This window comes from the organism of the source record quoted next, unplaced genomic scaffold, assembly GCF_019419815.1.
Source record: "Pyrus x bretschneideri cultivar Hongxiangsu unplaced genomic scaffold, Pyrus_bretschneideri_v1 Contig10, whole genome shotgun sequence".
Classification (NCBI taxonomy): Eukaryota; Viridiplantae; Streptophyta; class Magnoliopsida; order Rosales; family Rosaceae; genus Pyrus; species Pyrus x bretschneideri.
In genome coordinates, this window is record NW_025999391.1 from 3,320,741 (window position 1) to 3,339,068 (window position 18,328).

The 18,328-nt window shown below is 36.4% G+C and overlaps 1 protein-coding gene across 1 annotated transcript; it reads right to left on the reverse strand.

Annotated features, from left to right (window-relative positions):
- Window positions 1–199: 199 nt before the first annotated feature.
- Window positions 200–3,739, reverse strand: LOC103926709 (receptor protein kinase CLAVATA1-like). The gene is made up of 2 exons (XM_009335527.3): window positions 1,108–3,739; window positions 200–719 (listed from the first exon to the last, which is right to left on the reverse strand). The coding sequence occupies exons 1-2, from the start codon at window positions 3,701–3,703 to the stop codon at window positions 403–405; spliced, it is 2,913 nt and encodes a 970-aa protein (XP_009333802.3). The 5' UTR covers window positions 3,704–3,739; the 3' UTR covers window positions 200–402.
- Between the last annotated feature and the right edge of the window lie 14,589 nt (window positions 3,740–18,328).

Consider the following 18,328-nt stretch of genomic DNA (forward strand, 5'->3'; position numbering starts at 1 on the left):
TACTTTCACAGCTCAAATCTATTTTTACTCCAACAAGTTTTGGTAAAATGCCTATGGTACGTAATAATATTTACACTACAAGAAAAAAAAGCCTTTAAGGACTAGGGTTTTCATCACAAATGTATTGAGGCAAGAACCAACATGTGCTTTTTTTAAGGTGAACTAACATATGTTTTGTTTCATACAAAAGGTTTCAGTATTATTCGTAGTGATACCATTTATTCATATATTGTACCTTAATTTTTAAAGTTTTAACGTCATTTTACACATTCTTCAACAATACCAGTTTAGACAATTCAAATATATGAGCATTATTCTGCTACACTACAACTCGCTCAAAAATTATAGTTCTTTAGATCCTAAAAACATATCTAAATTAAGGTTGACTATGCTTGAAGAAGACTATGTAGGAGGATTACTGATCAGGCAAACGACTTCCCTCATCGTAGGTCTTGCAGTGCTGTCGTTGTCGACACAAAGCATTGCCAGTTTGAACAAGTGTACGACAGCCGCCAAGGGGTATCCGGCGAGATTTGGATCCACCACTGCTAGTACCGATGATGAACTGGACAACGACTTGGTAGTTTTCCTCACCCAACCCACTAGGTTTATATCTTCAAAGTTCATCACTGCTTTCCTCCCAGTTATTAGCTCCAGCAAAACCACACCAAAACTGTACACGTCTATTTTCTCATCCACTTTTAGTGTATAACCGTACTCTGTAAGTTTGCACCATCATAACAAAAATATATTATTGTTAATGGAACGAAAAAAGGTCTAGCTAGATGGATGCTGGACTAACAAGAAACTTGATTATATTTGCCATGTTTTGGTGAAGGTATGGGACTTCTGATAACCATTTCATTTACATTTTTTATTTCATATAAATGGAATATGATTTCAAAATCAAGCCAGAATGTAAAAACTCACAAAAGAAGATTTTAGATTTTGGGTTTTAGTTTTTATTTGAAAATTAAACAGGTACCAAACAAGTTTTAATTTTTTTGATTTTTCTATAATGAAAGGAAAAACTAAAACCCTAAAAATATAAAATAGATGTCAAGCAGATCCTTAATTAATTAATCGAAGATGAGATAGAATACGGACCTGGGGCGATGTAACCGAAGGAACCAGCAAATGAAGACATGCAATCAGCTGCTACTCCATGAAAGTACTTGGCGAGCCCAAAATCAGCAACATGAGCCTCAAAGTTTGAATCCAACAAGATGTTATGGGACTTGACATCTCTGTGTATAATCAGGGGTGAACAGTCATGGTGCAGATAACACAATCCCTTTGCAGCCTCCACTGCAATTTTATACCTCCTTTCCCACTGCAACTCCCCTCCATTTTCTCCATGCAATATTTTTCCCAAGCTACCATTAGGCATGTACTCGTACAACAACAAACTAGAGTCCTTATTGTTCGACATGTATCCCAAAAGCCTCACTATGTTTCGGTGTTTGATTCGCCCCAGCGTCTTAATCTCCGCTGCAAATCCATGATCCCTTTGCCCTCTATTACTTGATGATCCTACTAGCTGTTTGATTGCTATGTCGAGGCCGCTTGGCATGGTTCCCCGGTAGACAATCCCAGCACCGCCTTTGCCTATTATGTTCCCTTGCTTTATGCACTGTAGCAAGTGCTCGACTTTGAGGTCGAGCTGCTGGAACAATGTGAGCCTCCAACGACTGGATTTTTGAATATTTCTTCCTGTACAAACCTTTATCAGTAGGAATACTAGAAGCAGGATAATTAGGGAACCGAGAACCGCAGGTAGTCCAACCATGATCATAAGACCGAGCCTGGAGGAACCAAACACATTGTGGTCTTGAGATTTCTTGTTAATGAAGGAACACGGGCGTGAGACGTTGGTACAGAGATAGGGGTTCCCACGAAACGACGCGATGTCCAGAAAATGATCACTGGTTGGGATTCTACCGGTGAAATTGTTATAAGAGAGATCCAAAGTTGTAAGGGTTTCCATGGCGGGTATTCCGTTAGGTATTTGGCCAGTGAGTTGGTTCCGAGACATATTCAGAAGATAAACTAGTTTCAGCTTCTCTATCCCTCTTGGGATTTCACCAACCAAATTGTTTCGACTCAAATCAAGGGACTCTAGAGACGAACAATTAGAAACAGAAGCTGGAATTTCACCACCGAGCTTGTTGACGCTGATGTTGATGTTTGATAACACTATCAAGTTAAAGATTTCCTCAGGTATTTTCCCAGAAAATCGGTTCATCTCCAGCGAGAGAGTTTGTAAGTGGTTGAGGTTTCCAATTGCGGGTGGGATCCTCCCGGAAATCTGATTCCTAGAAAGCGAGAGGATTGCGAGTGTGCCCGCTGTCATTTGTGTTGGAAGTTGACCGGACAGGCAGTTATCATTCATCTCAATCATGCCCAAGCTCTGCAAGTTGAAGATCCCAACAGGAATAGTCCCGCTGATTCTGTTTTTCATCATTCGGATTTTGACAAGAGACTTGCATTGGCCGAGCTCCAACGGAATGGGCCCAAAGAAGTTGTTATCCGTCAGAATCAGCGTCCTCAGCCTCCCGCCTAAGCACAGATTCCGAGGAATCAACCCGGTCAGGTGGTTGCTGGTGACATCCAAATCCGTAAGCCTGCCGTTCTGGCCAAGACTTTCGGGCAGTTCGTATGTAAAGTTGTTCTCCCACAGCTGAAGAATCTCCAGATGAGGAAGATCGCCGATGAACTTGGGTATGGGACCGTAAAGGTCGTTCCTGTACAGATTTATTAACCTAATGCTCTTCATCGCTGAGAAACTTTCGGGTATTTTTCCAGTGAGTTCGTTTATGGAGAGATCCAAGTTCACGAGGTTTGCCATGCTCGAAAGCTCCGGTGGTATAAAACCACTGAGCTGATTTACTTGTACAAACAACAAGTGCAAATTCTTCAAAAGGCTCAGACTCGTGGGAATCTTGCCAGTGAGTTTACAGCTTGCCATGTCGAGCACTTTCAGCAACCGCAGGGACGCAAACTCCGGTGGAATCCCACCATCGTAACTGTTATAGTACCCGAGGTACAATTCTTTGAGGTTCTTTAACCGTGCCAAGGTGGCCGGGAGCTTCCCGGTGAGCAAATTGCCGTTGAGGCCTAAATACTCCAAGCTCCGGATATTGGAATAATTTTCGGGAATGTTTCCCGTGAAGTAGTTGCCTCCCAGATGAAGATGTTTGAGCTTTTTACAGCCGGCGGCGAGCTCCAGCGGCAGCTGTCCCGTGAAGGCGTTATTGTAGGCGTCAAGGACCTCAAGCTCCGTCATCCCGAGCGTGATTTCTCCGGGGAACACGCCGCTGAAGAAGTTGTTTGAGATGTTCAAATGCTTTAACGCCGTCAGGTTGGCCATCTCCGTGGGAAGCCTCCCCGAAAGGTTGTTTTCAGCGAGCTTGAGGTTCACGAGATTGTTTAGAAGGCCGATCTCTGCTGGAATCGAGCCTCGATCCTGCACGGGCGGCATATTTGAGACGTTAAGAGCAACCACTCGTGATCGCTGGTCGCATGAAACTCCAGGGAACGAGCAGTAGTGCTGGGCGGAGGGCTCCCACCCGGTAATATTCATGGCCTTCTTGAGCTTCAGTAGCGCGTCGAGGTCGCCGGCGCACGGTGATGATGGGAACAAAAGGAATATGATGAAGGAAATGTAGGCGGATCTTAGCATCTTAATTTTTTTGTTTTCCATCGTGAATCACTGATCAGTGGCCACTAGCTAGTTGGTTCTTCTTAATCTTGATTAGTTTATAATTTATGTTACTTACATGCAAGTTATATATACTAGCATGCAAGCGAGTGTGCATGAGATATTTTTTGAATCACGGCTAGCTACGATCGAGTTACATGTTTTAAATGTATTTATATGCATAAATTGTCAAAAGGAAAGTCAAATATTTAAAGTAAATGAATAATCTTAAATTATGCTAGAAAAAACCTCTCATAAACCAATTAAAGCAGTTGAATTCACAAAATAAAATCATTTCTATGGAATTTACATTAAGAATAGAGAAGATAATATTTAATAAACAATTGATTGAATCATATTATTGCTAGTCCATTGTGAGGTTAAGCCTACCCCCTCCTAGATAATATCGTTTGTTTAAAAATAATAATCATTTGACAACTAATTTAATCACATAATTATCTGCCTGCGAAAGATCTTTTTTATAACTGGCATTACACGCCTCTTAAGATATTTTGAACGTATTTAAAAATAGAGATATTGAATCACATTATTACGAGCTTATTGGGAAGTACTAATTAAAAAAAAACCCACGAAAAGAATTAATTTTAAAAAATACTATTAAAATGAAGAAAATACTATTGTCATATTTCATGTATTATTTTGAAATGCCTTTAAAAAATTTTATTTTGAAGGGCATATTTATCCAAATATTTATATTAAAGTTTGGTACCACCAAAATACTATTCAGCTTTTTCATTGTCTTTATATGTAGAAGATGGTAGTACTTTATATGTGACGGGAAAGGTTGTAAGTCTGTAAGTGGGTTGGTAGGAGTAGTACAAAAAAGATTATTATTATAACTTCATTGTTTTGGCCACTAATTTTCACACTGCTGGTCTGATTTTCACACTGAAGTCGGTCAGTATATGGAGCTTTTGCTCGTGTTTCATCTGACATTGCCCACTTTAATCTTGGTAGACCCAAATTTTTCATGATAAAATCCTTGTCAAGATATTTGAGGCTGCCAATTTGCATGTTGGAAGAAAGAGAGAATTGGATACTGATTAGTATTGGCTGATTTAGAGACTTCTAAAGCAAAAGATTCCAGTTTGTTTAGATAGAAATAGCGGATGAAGTGCTGTTTGGATAAAAAGTTACATCGTTGATCCGTATAATCAAGATCGTTGAGTGAGCATAATTTTAGACCGTTAGATGAAGAAGTTAAGATAAATTTTATTATTAAGAAACAATATTATAGTTTTCTATCATAATGATTATTTTTTAATAACAAATTATCTTAAATTGATATTTTCTTGTCCAAGATAAACGGAATGCAGAGAAATTAGAGTATAATCCTTGAATAAGATCAACTTGTGATTAATACCTGGTATAAGATTAAGAATTGAATTTAGTCATTTGATCCGCTTTACATGTCATCATGCATATTCTACGTCATATTTACCCATTTTACATTGATCTTATGGTTTTCTTTCTTCCAATTCTATCCCCTGTGAACAATAATTGTTTTTATGAGAGATGTTGCAAAATTTATTACTCATTTGAAATTCAAATATTTGCATTTATTTATTACTCATTTGAGAAATTTTGTAGAATTTATTACTCTTTTGATATAAGCTGATGATCCTCTCTCTCCCTCTCACTCTCCATCTCTCTCTCACTCCCTCCCTCCCTCCCTCCTACAAGATAGCCACCCATACTGCTCCATGGCGTCGGCCAAGGGCTCACATTATCTCCATAAACTCCTTTTCAGTCTCCGAAATAAAATATTGGACTTCATGAATTTTATTTTTGCATCTTCTAGTTTGAATTGCCTCAAAAAAAATTCTAATATATAATCTGAATGGAACTTTCCATTTAGTGATTGTTATACCTAAATATATGAAACCTTTTTTCCATTTTTCACAAAAATAGTGATCTCAACAAGAAGCCTTTTTTCGTATAGCTACATCATACTTTTGAGAACTATACAGGTACATACATTTTGGTACATATATTTCGTACAATGTTTCGATATATATGTTTTGGTACATATATTTCGGTAGACATGCTTCGGTACATATGTTTAAGTACTATATTTCGGTACATTTATATACTTCGATACACATATTTAGATACAATTATAAAATAATTGTTTGGTATGTACTTTTTACTTTGCAACTTGCATAACGATGACTTTTATGTATTTTGCATTTTTTTTCTTAACGTTTCTTTAATACTTTTTTGTTATGGTTTTCCATTCAGGTACATTTATTAATAGAAGAAGTCAAGGATGATGGCAAAAAATCTGGATCAAATAAATCAAAATTTTAGTTTGACAAAAAAAAAAAAAATCAAATATTTAATATGGGCATTTTGGGAATGAAAAAAAACGAATTTAAGTATCTAATAACTATTAATTATGAATTTAAATATAAATGCTTATGTGAATATCTAGTCAAAGGACTATAATTAATATTTAATCTTACCTTAAGTTTTAATTGAATTTCAATCTTACCAAAAGGATTAATATTCAATTGCCCCATATCTCTAACCTACAATTCAAATTAATTGGGGATATTCGGCATAGGGGCGTTGGCAGACTCACATGGCAATGTAGCTATTGATGGATTAATTTCATGCAATTAATCCATGCATGGGGTAAAGGTGAAAATAGTGAGATGGTGATATGATGTGATGTGATTAGGATGATTGTATCTAGACAAAAAAGGTAGTAGGCTTCAGCATATGGACATGTCGGGAAAACAATTTAACAGAAGATAGTGACGTTCAGTCAGATATGGTGTATTTAAATATTAAAAATTTGTGGCATAAGGAGACTCATGTATCACTTCTTGGTAGTCGTGACACATCAAAAGACTAAGGGATTATTTTCTAGGGAAAGGGATCCTCTCCAGGTCATTTTCCATCTAATTCACCTAGTTCAGGATCCGGGCCGCTGAAATTTGATCCAACGGTCTTGAGTGATGCTTTATTCATAGGCCGGAGGTGGCGAGCGTTAGATTTACAGGTACTTGGTGATGTCATGTGTCGATCCTGGACGTATGTCAGGATCGGGGCGTGACATTAAGATTCTAAAACCTATTTACTTTGATTTCATCATAATAAGGTATACACAATCATCACCACTACCAATCTCACCATCATATTATGGTGAAATCAAACATCATATCATGGTGAAATCAAACTAAACTAATCTAAATGATACATGTAATATTCTATTAAGTCATTCATATAGTTATAATACGGGTTAATTATACATACATCCTCTGAGATTTTTCATGTTTTCACAAAACCCCATAAGGTTTTCCATATATCACAAGCATCCCCTAACGTTTTAAAATCATTTCACAAAATTCCTTCTGTTAGGGTTCCGTTAATTTTATGCTGACATCAGCATAAAAAAAATTAAAAGGACAAAATTGACCTTGTATATTCCAGTTAGGAATATGATATTCCACTTGTAGCCAAACACCCCAATTAACCTTGCAAATGACTGACATTTTTTCCACCGGATATTTTTCTCCCCAAGGAAGATTTTGGAGATGTTGAAAACCGAGTGCCGATTGGGATCTTGCTAACCAAGTGATTGCTTGAGAGGTTCAAGAATGCAAGGAAATGGATTTCACCTATAAAGCGTTGTTGGAGAAGTTGAGGATATATAATGATCTAAATGCTCCGACATCCATATGTATTTGACCGTAAAAAATTGTTACCTGAGAAGTCAATCGCGGTGAAGATAGAATCTTTTCCTGGTCCATTGGCAAATCTTTGCTCACAATTGTTACTGAGCTCCGATAGTAAATATTATCATCGTTTCGATTCACATACAGAAGGTGATTTGCATCATCTTGGTTAGCCATCATAGCCTTCCATATTGTCAAAGACCCTCCTGATATTTTACTATTGTCAAATATCATTATGGTTTTTAAAAGATAGGTCGCCATACATTATTTTAACTAGGGGTGGTTCGGTATGGGATCCCATACCGAAACCCTTGTCCCGATTCCCAAACCGAAATTTTTGGGAATCCCAAATTCAATACCAATTCCAAACCAAATTTTCAGGAATCCCAATTTTCGGGAATCCCGAAATAATTTCGGGATTTCGGGACAAATCGGGAATCCCGAAATGCTTTAGGGCTTTTGGACTAAAATTTGACATATTATGTTTTTGGGCTAAAATTTGACATATTATGCTTTTAGGCCCAAACTGCCAATTTGTTATTTCTACTAATTTGCCCACTGCCCACTGCACAAATTTGATATAATTTCATAAATTAAGTTTCAATCTACCCACTACCCATTTGTGCACAAAGTTTCAATAATAACAAAGTTTCAATCTGCCCACTATATATGCATCATGCATGCAATAAAAATAAATTAGGTACCAAACCCAAAAGCAAAAATAATAGTTACAAGCCAAGGTTTTAAAATAAATAAAGTAACAAACTCAAAAGCAAAAATAGTAGTTACAAGCCAAGGTTTTAAAATAAATAAAGTAACAAACCCAAAATCAAAAAAGTTAGTTATGAGCCAAAGTTTCAATAATTAAGTTACAAACCAAAAGCTAAAAAGCAAAGCTTAAAGTCTATAAATATTGTTGGCCTCTTCGGCCCTTCGTCCCCTTGATCTTGTTGATGCTTATGGTTGCTCCCTTCTTGTTGGTACTTGTACTCTTCCCCTTGATGTTGATGATTGAGTCATTCCCCTTGCAATGGGTGGTCGTGGAGGTAGTGATTGATTTTGAAGTTGTTGAACTTCAACTTGGAGTGGTCGAGGAGGTGGAGGTGGCATTTCATTTTCTTGTGTTGTATTCTCCTCACCTCCCAAATTAGCCGTGCCTAAAACAATAAACCACAAATCATTTACATTGAATTATAGTCTAATAGATAATAAATACTAAGAAATTAAAAGAGGAAATTAAATTGTTTACTTACTTCTTTCTAAGCGTTCAAGCTCCTTGTAGAAATGGAATTCGTCAAGTGTAGGCTCCTTGTAGAAACAAAATTCTTTTCCTCTAAGCCAATCACTAGTACACACTAAAGCCTCAACCGTTTTAGGTGTTAAGGAAGTTCTAAAAGGATCAACAACTCTCTCACCAAGACTAAAGGCATTCTCACTAGCAACTGTGCTACTAGGAAGGGCCAAAACATCCTTAGCAACTTTACTAAGAGTTGGATATTGAGCACAATTTCCTTTCCACCAATCCAAAAGATTGAAACCCTCATATGTTAGGCTTTGATGTGGATCATTGAAGTACATATCCACTTCATTGGCTATCTCATTTTGTTGTGCCTCCGCTCTCTTTCGTTGGATCTTTTTTGTCATCCTTGAAGCAACATCAATATCTACAATCACACCCCCCACATCATCTAGTACAACACTTGATCTTTGCTCCACATTTGAGGTAGCACTACTACTAGTACTACTAGTACTACTACTACTAAGGACCACTGCCTCCTTGTATGCATTATACAACTCGGTTACATAGCCTTTAACCCTTACTTTCTCCTCCCTTATTTTGTCCCATCCATAGCCGAGCTCTTCTAGATTTGTCTCCAACATATCAAATTTGTACCTAGGGTCGAGTACTTGGGCTACAAAGAGAATATGATTCACCTTTTCAATGTGACCCCAATATTTGTCAAACTTGAGCTTCATTGAGGTAGCCACACTTTGCAAAGTGGCATTAGAGGCGTTTAAAATTTGTTCTTGTATCTCCACTTGCAAGGCAATCACTGTGCTAAGTATTAAGTGTGACGTTAGAGTAAGGGTTGCACTCAATGTCAAGGTGGCATCATAAAACTTTTTAAGAAAGTGAGCAAAACTCATCGATCTTTCCCAATCATCCACCTCCGGAGGACCCACCCGCTTGGTCTTTGTTATCACCCCATCAACCTCTTTCGAGACCTCCTATTTAAAGTAAGCAATAAAAGAGTCACACTCAAAGGCCATCTTAAAGAACACTTCTTTAAACTTGAAAGCACTATTAAGCATCTCATATGTGGCATTCCACCTTGTGACAACATCACAAGGGATACTTGACATCCTATCAAATCTCAACAAGACACAATATTCCCTAAAAGACTCCAACCTTGCCGGGGATGAGTGTATAAACTTCACACAATTTCTTATGGCATCAATTTCACAACTAAGCTCCGTCATTCCATCCTTAACTATCAAATTGAGGATGTGACAAGCGCACCTCATGTGCAAGTGAGCCCCGTCAAGTAAAAGAGTACCATTTGACTTGAGTCTTCTTTTCATGTATGCAATGGCGGTGTCATTTGCACTAGCATTGTCAACGGTAATGCTAAACACCTTGCCAATGCCCCAATCATTCAAGAAAACCTCTAGACATCTTCCAATATCATCACCCTTATGAGAAGTAACTTGGACAAAGTTTAGGATCCTCTTATGCAACCCCCAATTAGTGTCCAAAAAATGGGCCGTGATGACCATGTAGTTTATCATTTGAATTGAGGTCCAAGTGTCGGTTGTAATACTCACTCTCAACCCCTCAATCACACTTTTTATTTTAGCCTTCTCTTCAACATACAACTCCAAAACCGCTGCCTCCACCTTATGCCTATTAGGAAGTTTGTATTTTGGATTCAAATCACGAATAAAATCTCGAAAGTCTTCTTGATCAACCACCCTAAAAGACATCTCCGCTATTATAATCCACCTCACACATCTCCTATCAAGTCTTTTTTTATTGAAAGTGTGAGTGACAACCGGACCTCCCATCCTCGCTTGTGTCAATGTAGGTTGCTTCGGATCCACATTCTCAAAGAGACTAGAACCTGGGCATTTCCTCAAATGCTTAAGAATTCCCGTCGTCCCATGAATTATAGGGTGTGCCGGTACTAAGAGTTTGCAATGCTTACATTCGGCCATGAAAGATTTTTGCCCATTATTATCGGTGATCATTACCCTCTTAGCATCATTCCACGCCGGACTTGGACCCTTTCTCCTATTGCCCTTTTTTCGAGGAAGACCCTCCCATTGTCTCACTACTTCTTCTTCTTCTTCTACTTCCTCTTCCTCTTCCCCCTCTTCCTCATCTTCTTCTATTTGTTCTAATGCAATATCCTCCTCCATATCCGGATCATCATCCCAACAATCTTCATAATAATCATTATGCAAATAATCTTGAGGTGAGGGAGTGCCTAGTTGAAGGGTACCAATAGGTTGGGTTTGTTTTCGTTTTCCTAATACCGAGACCATAGGTGTACTAGATTGGCTACTAGACCCGTCCATCCTAACAAATAAAATAACAATGCACATTAATATATCACAACCACAGTTCAGCATATATCCAAATTCCAATAAATAAATAAAATAAATGGTTCAAAAATCTGAGCATTCAACATAGAAAATATATGGTTGTGAGAAAAATAACTCAAAATATATAACAGAAATCAAAAGAAATCTGCCTATTCAATACTTTCATGTATCATTCAATAACAAATAATCAATCAAATTGAATATCGTCTAGGCATCCATAATTCATCAAATAAGCAGTTCGCTACGAGAAGATTAACATTGATTTGTTCAAAGACTCTTTATAATGAGTACTGTTTAGAGATATTTTTGGATATAAACAGTATACATATTACCGGTCTTTATCTCATATTCCTTCGCAGTGGTTGTCGCAGTAACATAGATATTATCTATATTTGGTCTTCAAATAAGCATACAAAACTACCTCTATCCGCATGCAAACTTAAATCTTTGGATTTTCCTAACTTGTTTCGCAAACAGTTGTAACACTCGTACTACTCGCAATCACAGGACACACGATGACAAGTGAAAAGGTAAGAGAGATTTTACATATGTTGATACAGGAACATACTGGAGTTGTGATGGTATGCAGAAGCAACAGACGCTCGTGGAAGTTGCTAGGTGTGCAAAGCCATGAATAAGTTCTGCTTACGGGCATGCTCTGGAATAAGTCGGTTGACTATGTTTGTTGAAATTCCTTGAAGCTCTATCAAAGAGAATATAATGAAGCATAAAAGGAGCATTAGAAACATGGAAACCAAATGTAAAAAATTCTGGTGAATGCAAAACTGCACGTTTGTAGAATAAGAATAAAAAAGGACATAATCGAGCCTTTTTATTGACATTAGATTAAAGAACTTGCAATTATCATAATTACCATGAAGCGGATAAACTTACAACGCCGTCTTAAGAGTAAGCTCGTTATAAAAACAATTTTGCATGCACACTTGGGCCTAAAAGATTTGAACCCACCTCAGAAAGCATAATACACTAACAGCACCAGTACTGTACACACATATTGGAACTTCAGATTTGGAAGGGCCGCAATAGATATTGATACACATTTGAGTTCCTGTAGCCTTCAGCACAACCGCGTGTTGCAATTGCATGTTTAGTCCTCTGCTTTAAATATATAATTCTATCTATTTGTAAGTTAAAATTTAAGGGAAAGTTGGGAGACCATCCCAGAATTCACTGAAACTTCAGATTAACCATATTAACAATAGGGTTGCAGAATTGATTCATTCATTATAACAATCAAGATTAGCGTTCGTGCTTAGGGTTTAGAGATGTTAACATTATCAAATCTCAAATCCGTATCTCCTCTCCGTTGTTTGATTAAAAGGCTTAGACCTAGCCTTACACAACGACATATACAAATTGGCCTCTGAAAGAACCGACACCAAGTACGAAACTTAGAAAAACGTTACAGAAGTAAGAATAAATCTATCTGCAACTGGGTAACTGGGCAACTCCCAAACTCATCCCAGCCACTTAATACAGCTAACAAACAGAGTTACAAACAGAGTTACAGATGAAGAGCTCATACAAAACTCAATACAACTAACAACTTAATACAAAAACTCATCCCAAAAGCTCAACTCAATACAGCTAACAAATAGAGTTACAGATGAAGATGGAAGAAATGTATAAGTTATTAACACACACAAAGAAAATTGCCAACGGCATAAATTAATTACCTAATTTGGGTGAGAGTGAGACTCGGACTCAGTGCTAGATTGAGAGTTCTGTCTGTGAGGGAAAATTGCCCGAGAGAGAGAGATCGCAACTCGCAAGTCAGAGACGATTCGTGAAGGAAGGTTGGGCCGCTGAAGAGTCAGAGACGATTCGAAGGAAGGCAAGCTAGGTGGTGATTCTGGTGAAGCCGTGAAGGAAGGCTGGTGGCAGTGGCACACGCACAGCGGCTGCGTTTTCAACTTCAAGCTCACAGACAAATTGAAATGGGTGATTCAGTGATTCTGGTGAAACCGTGAATGAAGGCTAGTGGAAGTATGGAACGGAAGTGAAAATTGAAATGGGGGATCTAACCTAAAAACAAATGAACGGCACAGATTAAATCTAAAACAATGAACGGTTGAAATAATTCTCTTATAATTAAAAAATAATATATATATATATATAATATTTATTTCGATTCGGTATGGGAATACCGAAAAAATGGAGATGCAATACCGAATCCCATACCGAAAATTTCGGGAATTTTGGTTTGGGATTTTTTTGGTTTGGGATTGGGATTTTTTCGGTTTGGTTTGGGATTTTTGGGATTTTTTTTTTTGGTATTTTCACAACTTCTTTCATGGCTGTTATGGTTTTTTTTCCTCATGAAATAGGGTTTGTGAAATGATTTTAAAATGTCGAAGGTGTTTGTGATATGTTGAAACATGAGGGGTTTTGTGAAAACACGAAAAACCTCAGGATACACATAAAATTTTTGTTTTCTATGTCTCAACCTTCACTCTTCTTTCTTCTTTGCTACCAAAAAGATGATTTTCTTGTACCACGCATAGGATTTTTAGAAATGGATCAAAACTAACATGCAATATAGAGGTTCTGCTTTTCACTTGCTTATTGATTAGATTACAATCTAAGCTTGAGAAAAGTATCCCACGAGCTGAAAAAACATAGCTAAGAAAAGAAAGAAGCTCGTTACTTTGCTTTCATTACTAGTTGTGAATTTACTCGGAATAGCAATTGGATAAAAAGATATTAAATTCATAAATTGTACAACATGAAACAACAAATAAAAATGTTGTTTTCTTAAGAAATATAATGTTAAAAAGATCACTAACGATTGAAGTCAAATACAATTGTGGGTGAGTCTTGCTGGACTCGCTTTTGGGGCGAATCCGGCTACCATTCTCCCTTGGCAAATGGTCTTCCCAACAACGTCATTATCAAATCTAATCATCAACCTTCATTTTTGGTTGAGCCAGTGGCAGTTTTGAAATATCACGACAATACAGTACCCTTTTCTCACAAAAAAAATCAAAAGGAAAATCGATTAACGACCATCGTTTTTTCCCTCAAACTGTTGGCGACTGTTAATCGGAGTAGAAGGGCAACCAAATCCCCGCTGTCCGTCGTCGTTTTCTAAGGCATCGAAATCTTCGTCCTCCGAATTCGTGGTTTTCTGATTCTCCTCGGCGCTCCTCACGCGCACGGTAGCCGGAGCGCGCGGCGCTCTCGATTGATTCCATGGTCTGGTCTTTTGCGAATCGCAATCCGACGGTGGCGATGGCGTCGGCGCAGAAACAATCGGCGAATGTGGATCTCTTCGATGCGTATTTACGACGAGCCGATGTGGACCGCGATAGGCCGGATTAGTGGCAGTGAAGCCGTCGCTTTCTTCCAGGCGCTCCGGTCTCCCCAAACAGGTCCTTGCGCAGGTAAAAAATGGGGGTTGGTGGTCAATGTTGAGTGCTATTGCTTGGGAGTTGGTCGGTGTTAAAGTGATAATAACAAAGAAATTAGAAAATTTGATTAGTTTTGTCTTGGTTGTGTTGGGACTTGATTATTTGGGATTTGATTATTTCTTGATTAGGTTTGGGATTTGATTACTATTTGGTATAATTGGGTTTGGGATTTGATTATTATTCGGTTTTGTTGTTGTTTAGGATTTGATTATTTTGGGTTTTTGGCCACGGGAATTGCCACATATAATTGAAACCCACAATCCTTGCCACATAAATTACACTTTCATACGAGGGAGGGGGGATTATGGGTTTCAATTAATATATGTGTCATCCACATCAACACTTAACGAATTAATGAATGGAAAATATAACAGATGTATTATTTTGAAATAAAATAGTACTTAAGGTATGAAAGTAAAATGTTTTGAAGATGTTGTAAGGAATTGAAATAGACCCCAAACTTGAGGTATGAAAGTGTAATTTACCCTTTCAGTTATTATTATTATTTTGAGAAAATTCAGGTTTTTAAAAAAAAAATTAAAAAAATTATTTTATTTGCCACGTGGCAGACGTTTTGCAGCCACGTCAGCATTTAACGGATCAATGGATGGAAATGTAAATTATTTTGAAATAAAATAGTAGTTAAGGTATGAAAATGAAATGTTTTAAAAATGTTGTAATGAATTGAAATAGACCCTAAACCTGAGGTATGAAAATGTAATTTACCCTAAAAAATTAAAAAATTAAAAAAAAACTAATGAAAATAAGTTTTAACGAAAATGATAAAAAGATGTTGTAAGTGAATAGTATTAGGATTAATTTTTTATAGTAAAAATATGATTTTTCGTTAAAATAAACACTATCAAAAGTTTTTCGTTGAAGTTTTAAAAAAAATATGGTACTACTTTAAAATTTTCTTTTAAATATATGCTTTAATTAAAATAAATATTTGTCCAAAACATTTTCTGTAAGGCATATTTCAATAAAATATACACACAAACGAAGCTAAGGTAAATCATCAGAGATTAGACAAAAAAAAACATAAAAAATGTAAAGGACGAAATTGCTCAGCACTTTCGTTGCAGAAGCCATGCGTGTTCAGACGGAATAAAAGGTTATAATATATCCTTAGTGGAGGATCTCCGTCGGAAAAGTCAAAGATGAGTGAGAGACAAACAATCACAAAAGTAAAATATGGTGCACATGCGATGAGGGCTTCTTTACGCGTTTTACGTACAAAGTTTACGAATATTTTAAGTTAATTGACAACAATTTCTTTCGGTAAAGTCGACAAAAGGGGCACATGGGATGGGCCCTCACTTCAAGTGCTTTACCTTTGCATACAAAATTACAAATTTTTTCAGTTAGTTAATGAACAATTTCTTTTAAGAAATTTCCAAATACTTTCTATTGAGTATTTTTTTTAATTCCAAGAAAAAATAAAAAACAAATAAATTTCAAACTACAAAATCACGGAAAGATGTCATTCATTGAGAATCCTCATATTTAGGATTATGGCTTGCCTTCCATTGCGCTCAATGCCATTAAGATGTTTTTATTTTTAAAAAATATCTTCTAAAAAAATCATGGAGGGTTAAGAATATAGATCTTCACTATTAGAGATTATCTAAGATTTGGAATTATTTTTTCAACCACATGTGACAAATCAACCTATTGAGTTATTAATAGGGAACTATTAAGTATCCAAGATCTCTTTAGTGTGATTTTACCATCACACAATCATTACCACTAGCATGCAATTTAATCTCAACAAGGACTAACCTACACAAACAATTCACCGTAGCATCTAGGTGGTGCACTTATTAGTGCATCGATAGTTTAGAATGTCAAGGTGGCATAAGTAAGATAAAACCAATCTGAAGCTTATGAATTTTTAAATCAACAAGTGCGCAACCTATGAATAGAAGGATTCAACTAAAACATTATGAACTGTCAACTTATTTGTCATAGTTGATTAACTAAATGACATTAGTTTTAATTGATTTTTTTTTTTAAGAAACGATATTTTCAAAGTGATTTATAGTTGAACGACTTCAACTATAAACACGAAGTTTTGTGAATTGAACACGAAGCATCCTCCTCAGCCTTGAGAAGGCAAGCATTATTCTACTTTGACATGGCCAAATAAAAGAAAAGAAATTTACACACAACAAAAAAGTCACTACAATAGTTATAGTAAGTCAATCACACACTATTAATTAGGTCATAAACCTCATGGTAATTATATCATAGACTTGTGCACAACTAACAGCTTCATAGGCCATTGACTATAATTAAAACCCTTTTTTTTCTTTTTTTTTTTCTTCTAAAAACTAAAGGTTAGATTTGGAGAGATTTTTTCGATTAAAAGTTGGGAGAGTTCACTTGAAAGTTCGATTAAAAGCTGAGAGAATTCACTTGAAAGTGAAAGGTCTTAAGTTTGATTCTCATCAAAGGTGAATTTGAATCATATTATTACTAGCGCATTGTGAGGCTTAGCACACTCCCCCTTATCTTAGTGTAGATAATCTCATTGTTAAAAGAAAAAAAAAAAAAAGGGATGGTGGCTTATTACTCAATCATAGGCTTGATTTCCGATGACAAGAGGCGCAACTACACCTCCTTGCGTCTCTGTAGCCTCATCGGTGCTTCTCAACAAGCCAAAAACATAATAAATTTCAAAGTACGACGTGTCAAGCAAGGCACTCAATGTTCAAACATTATCTATGCATCATGCCAAACCAAAAACAAAATAAAATCACAAAGTGTCAAGCAAGCTCCTCAATGGTTCAAACAATGCCCATAAACATGCCAAACTAAGAATGAGGCATGATAAATTACAACATACCATTGAAGCCGAAAAATGAACCCAATCAAATAGATTGTGCCATCCTATCCTATCCAAGCAAATCACCAAGTGTAAGAACACTCCTAACCTACCACAACAACTATCACTGTTATTAAACACCATTTTCCAATTCAGATGACGACTAAAATAAGAGATACAAATACAAGTTCGTGATTCGTAAATGTTAAGTCAATGCACATGCTTAAATGTTAAGTTTCCAACTACCAAAATCATGAACGAAAGTAGAAAATGGGGCACATGGTATGGGGCCTCCCTTTAATTACGTGCTTTTCGTACATGTAAATTTTCTCAGCTAGTCGGTCACCAATTTCTCTTAAGAAATTTCGAAGTGCTTTTGATTGAATACCTTTTTATAATTTTTGAAAAAAAAAAAGAATTTTATATTACAAAATCATAGAGGGCTAAGAATATAGTAGTTCACTACTAGATAAAAGTCAAACGGTTTATCTTACCGACACCGTTCACTCATCTATCCATTTTGTTCGTTCATGATTATGTTGATTTTTTTTTTCCAGGTTAAATGTGTTTTATTCATGTGGTTAAGACTGGTGTATTCAAGTCCTGCAACAATGCGCATGCATTTTTACTAGTAATTCCTAAAAAAATAAAAACAAGTGAATTTCACACTACAAAATCATATAGGGCTAGAAATATCTCTTCACTATTGGAAATTGTCATTTGTAATTGTCTTTTTAAGCACAAGTGACAAATTAACCTATTAGATTATTAATGGGTAACAATTAAGAGTCTAAAACTTATTTAGTTTGATTTCACCATAATAAAGTATACACGATCATCACTACTACCAATCTCATCTTCATATTATGGTGAATTCAAACATTATATTAAAGTTAAATTAAACTAAACTGATCTTAAGAATTATCCATTAACAATTGATTTGCCATGTCTATTTTGGAGGCTATCAAGAGATTACAACAGAGTTCAGAATTCTGCCTAAAATTATGTGCCTTGGCCCAAGTTAGAGATCATGATACACTCCATCTCTCTCTTTAGGCAC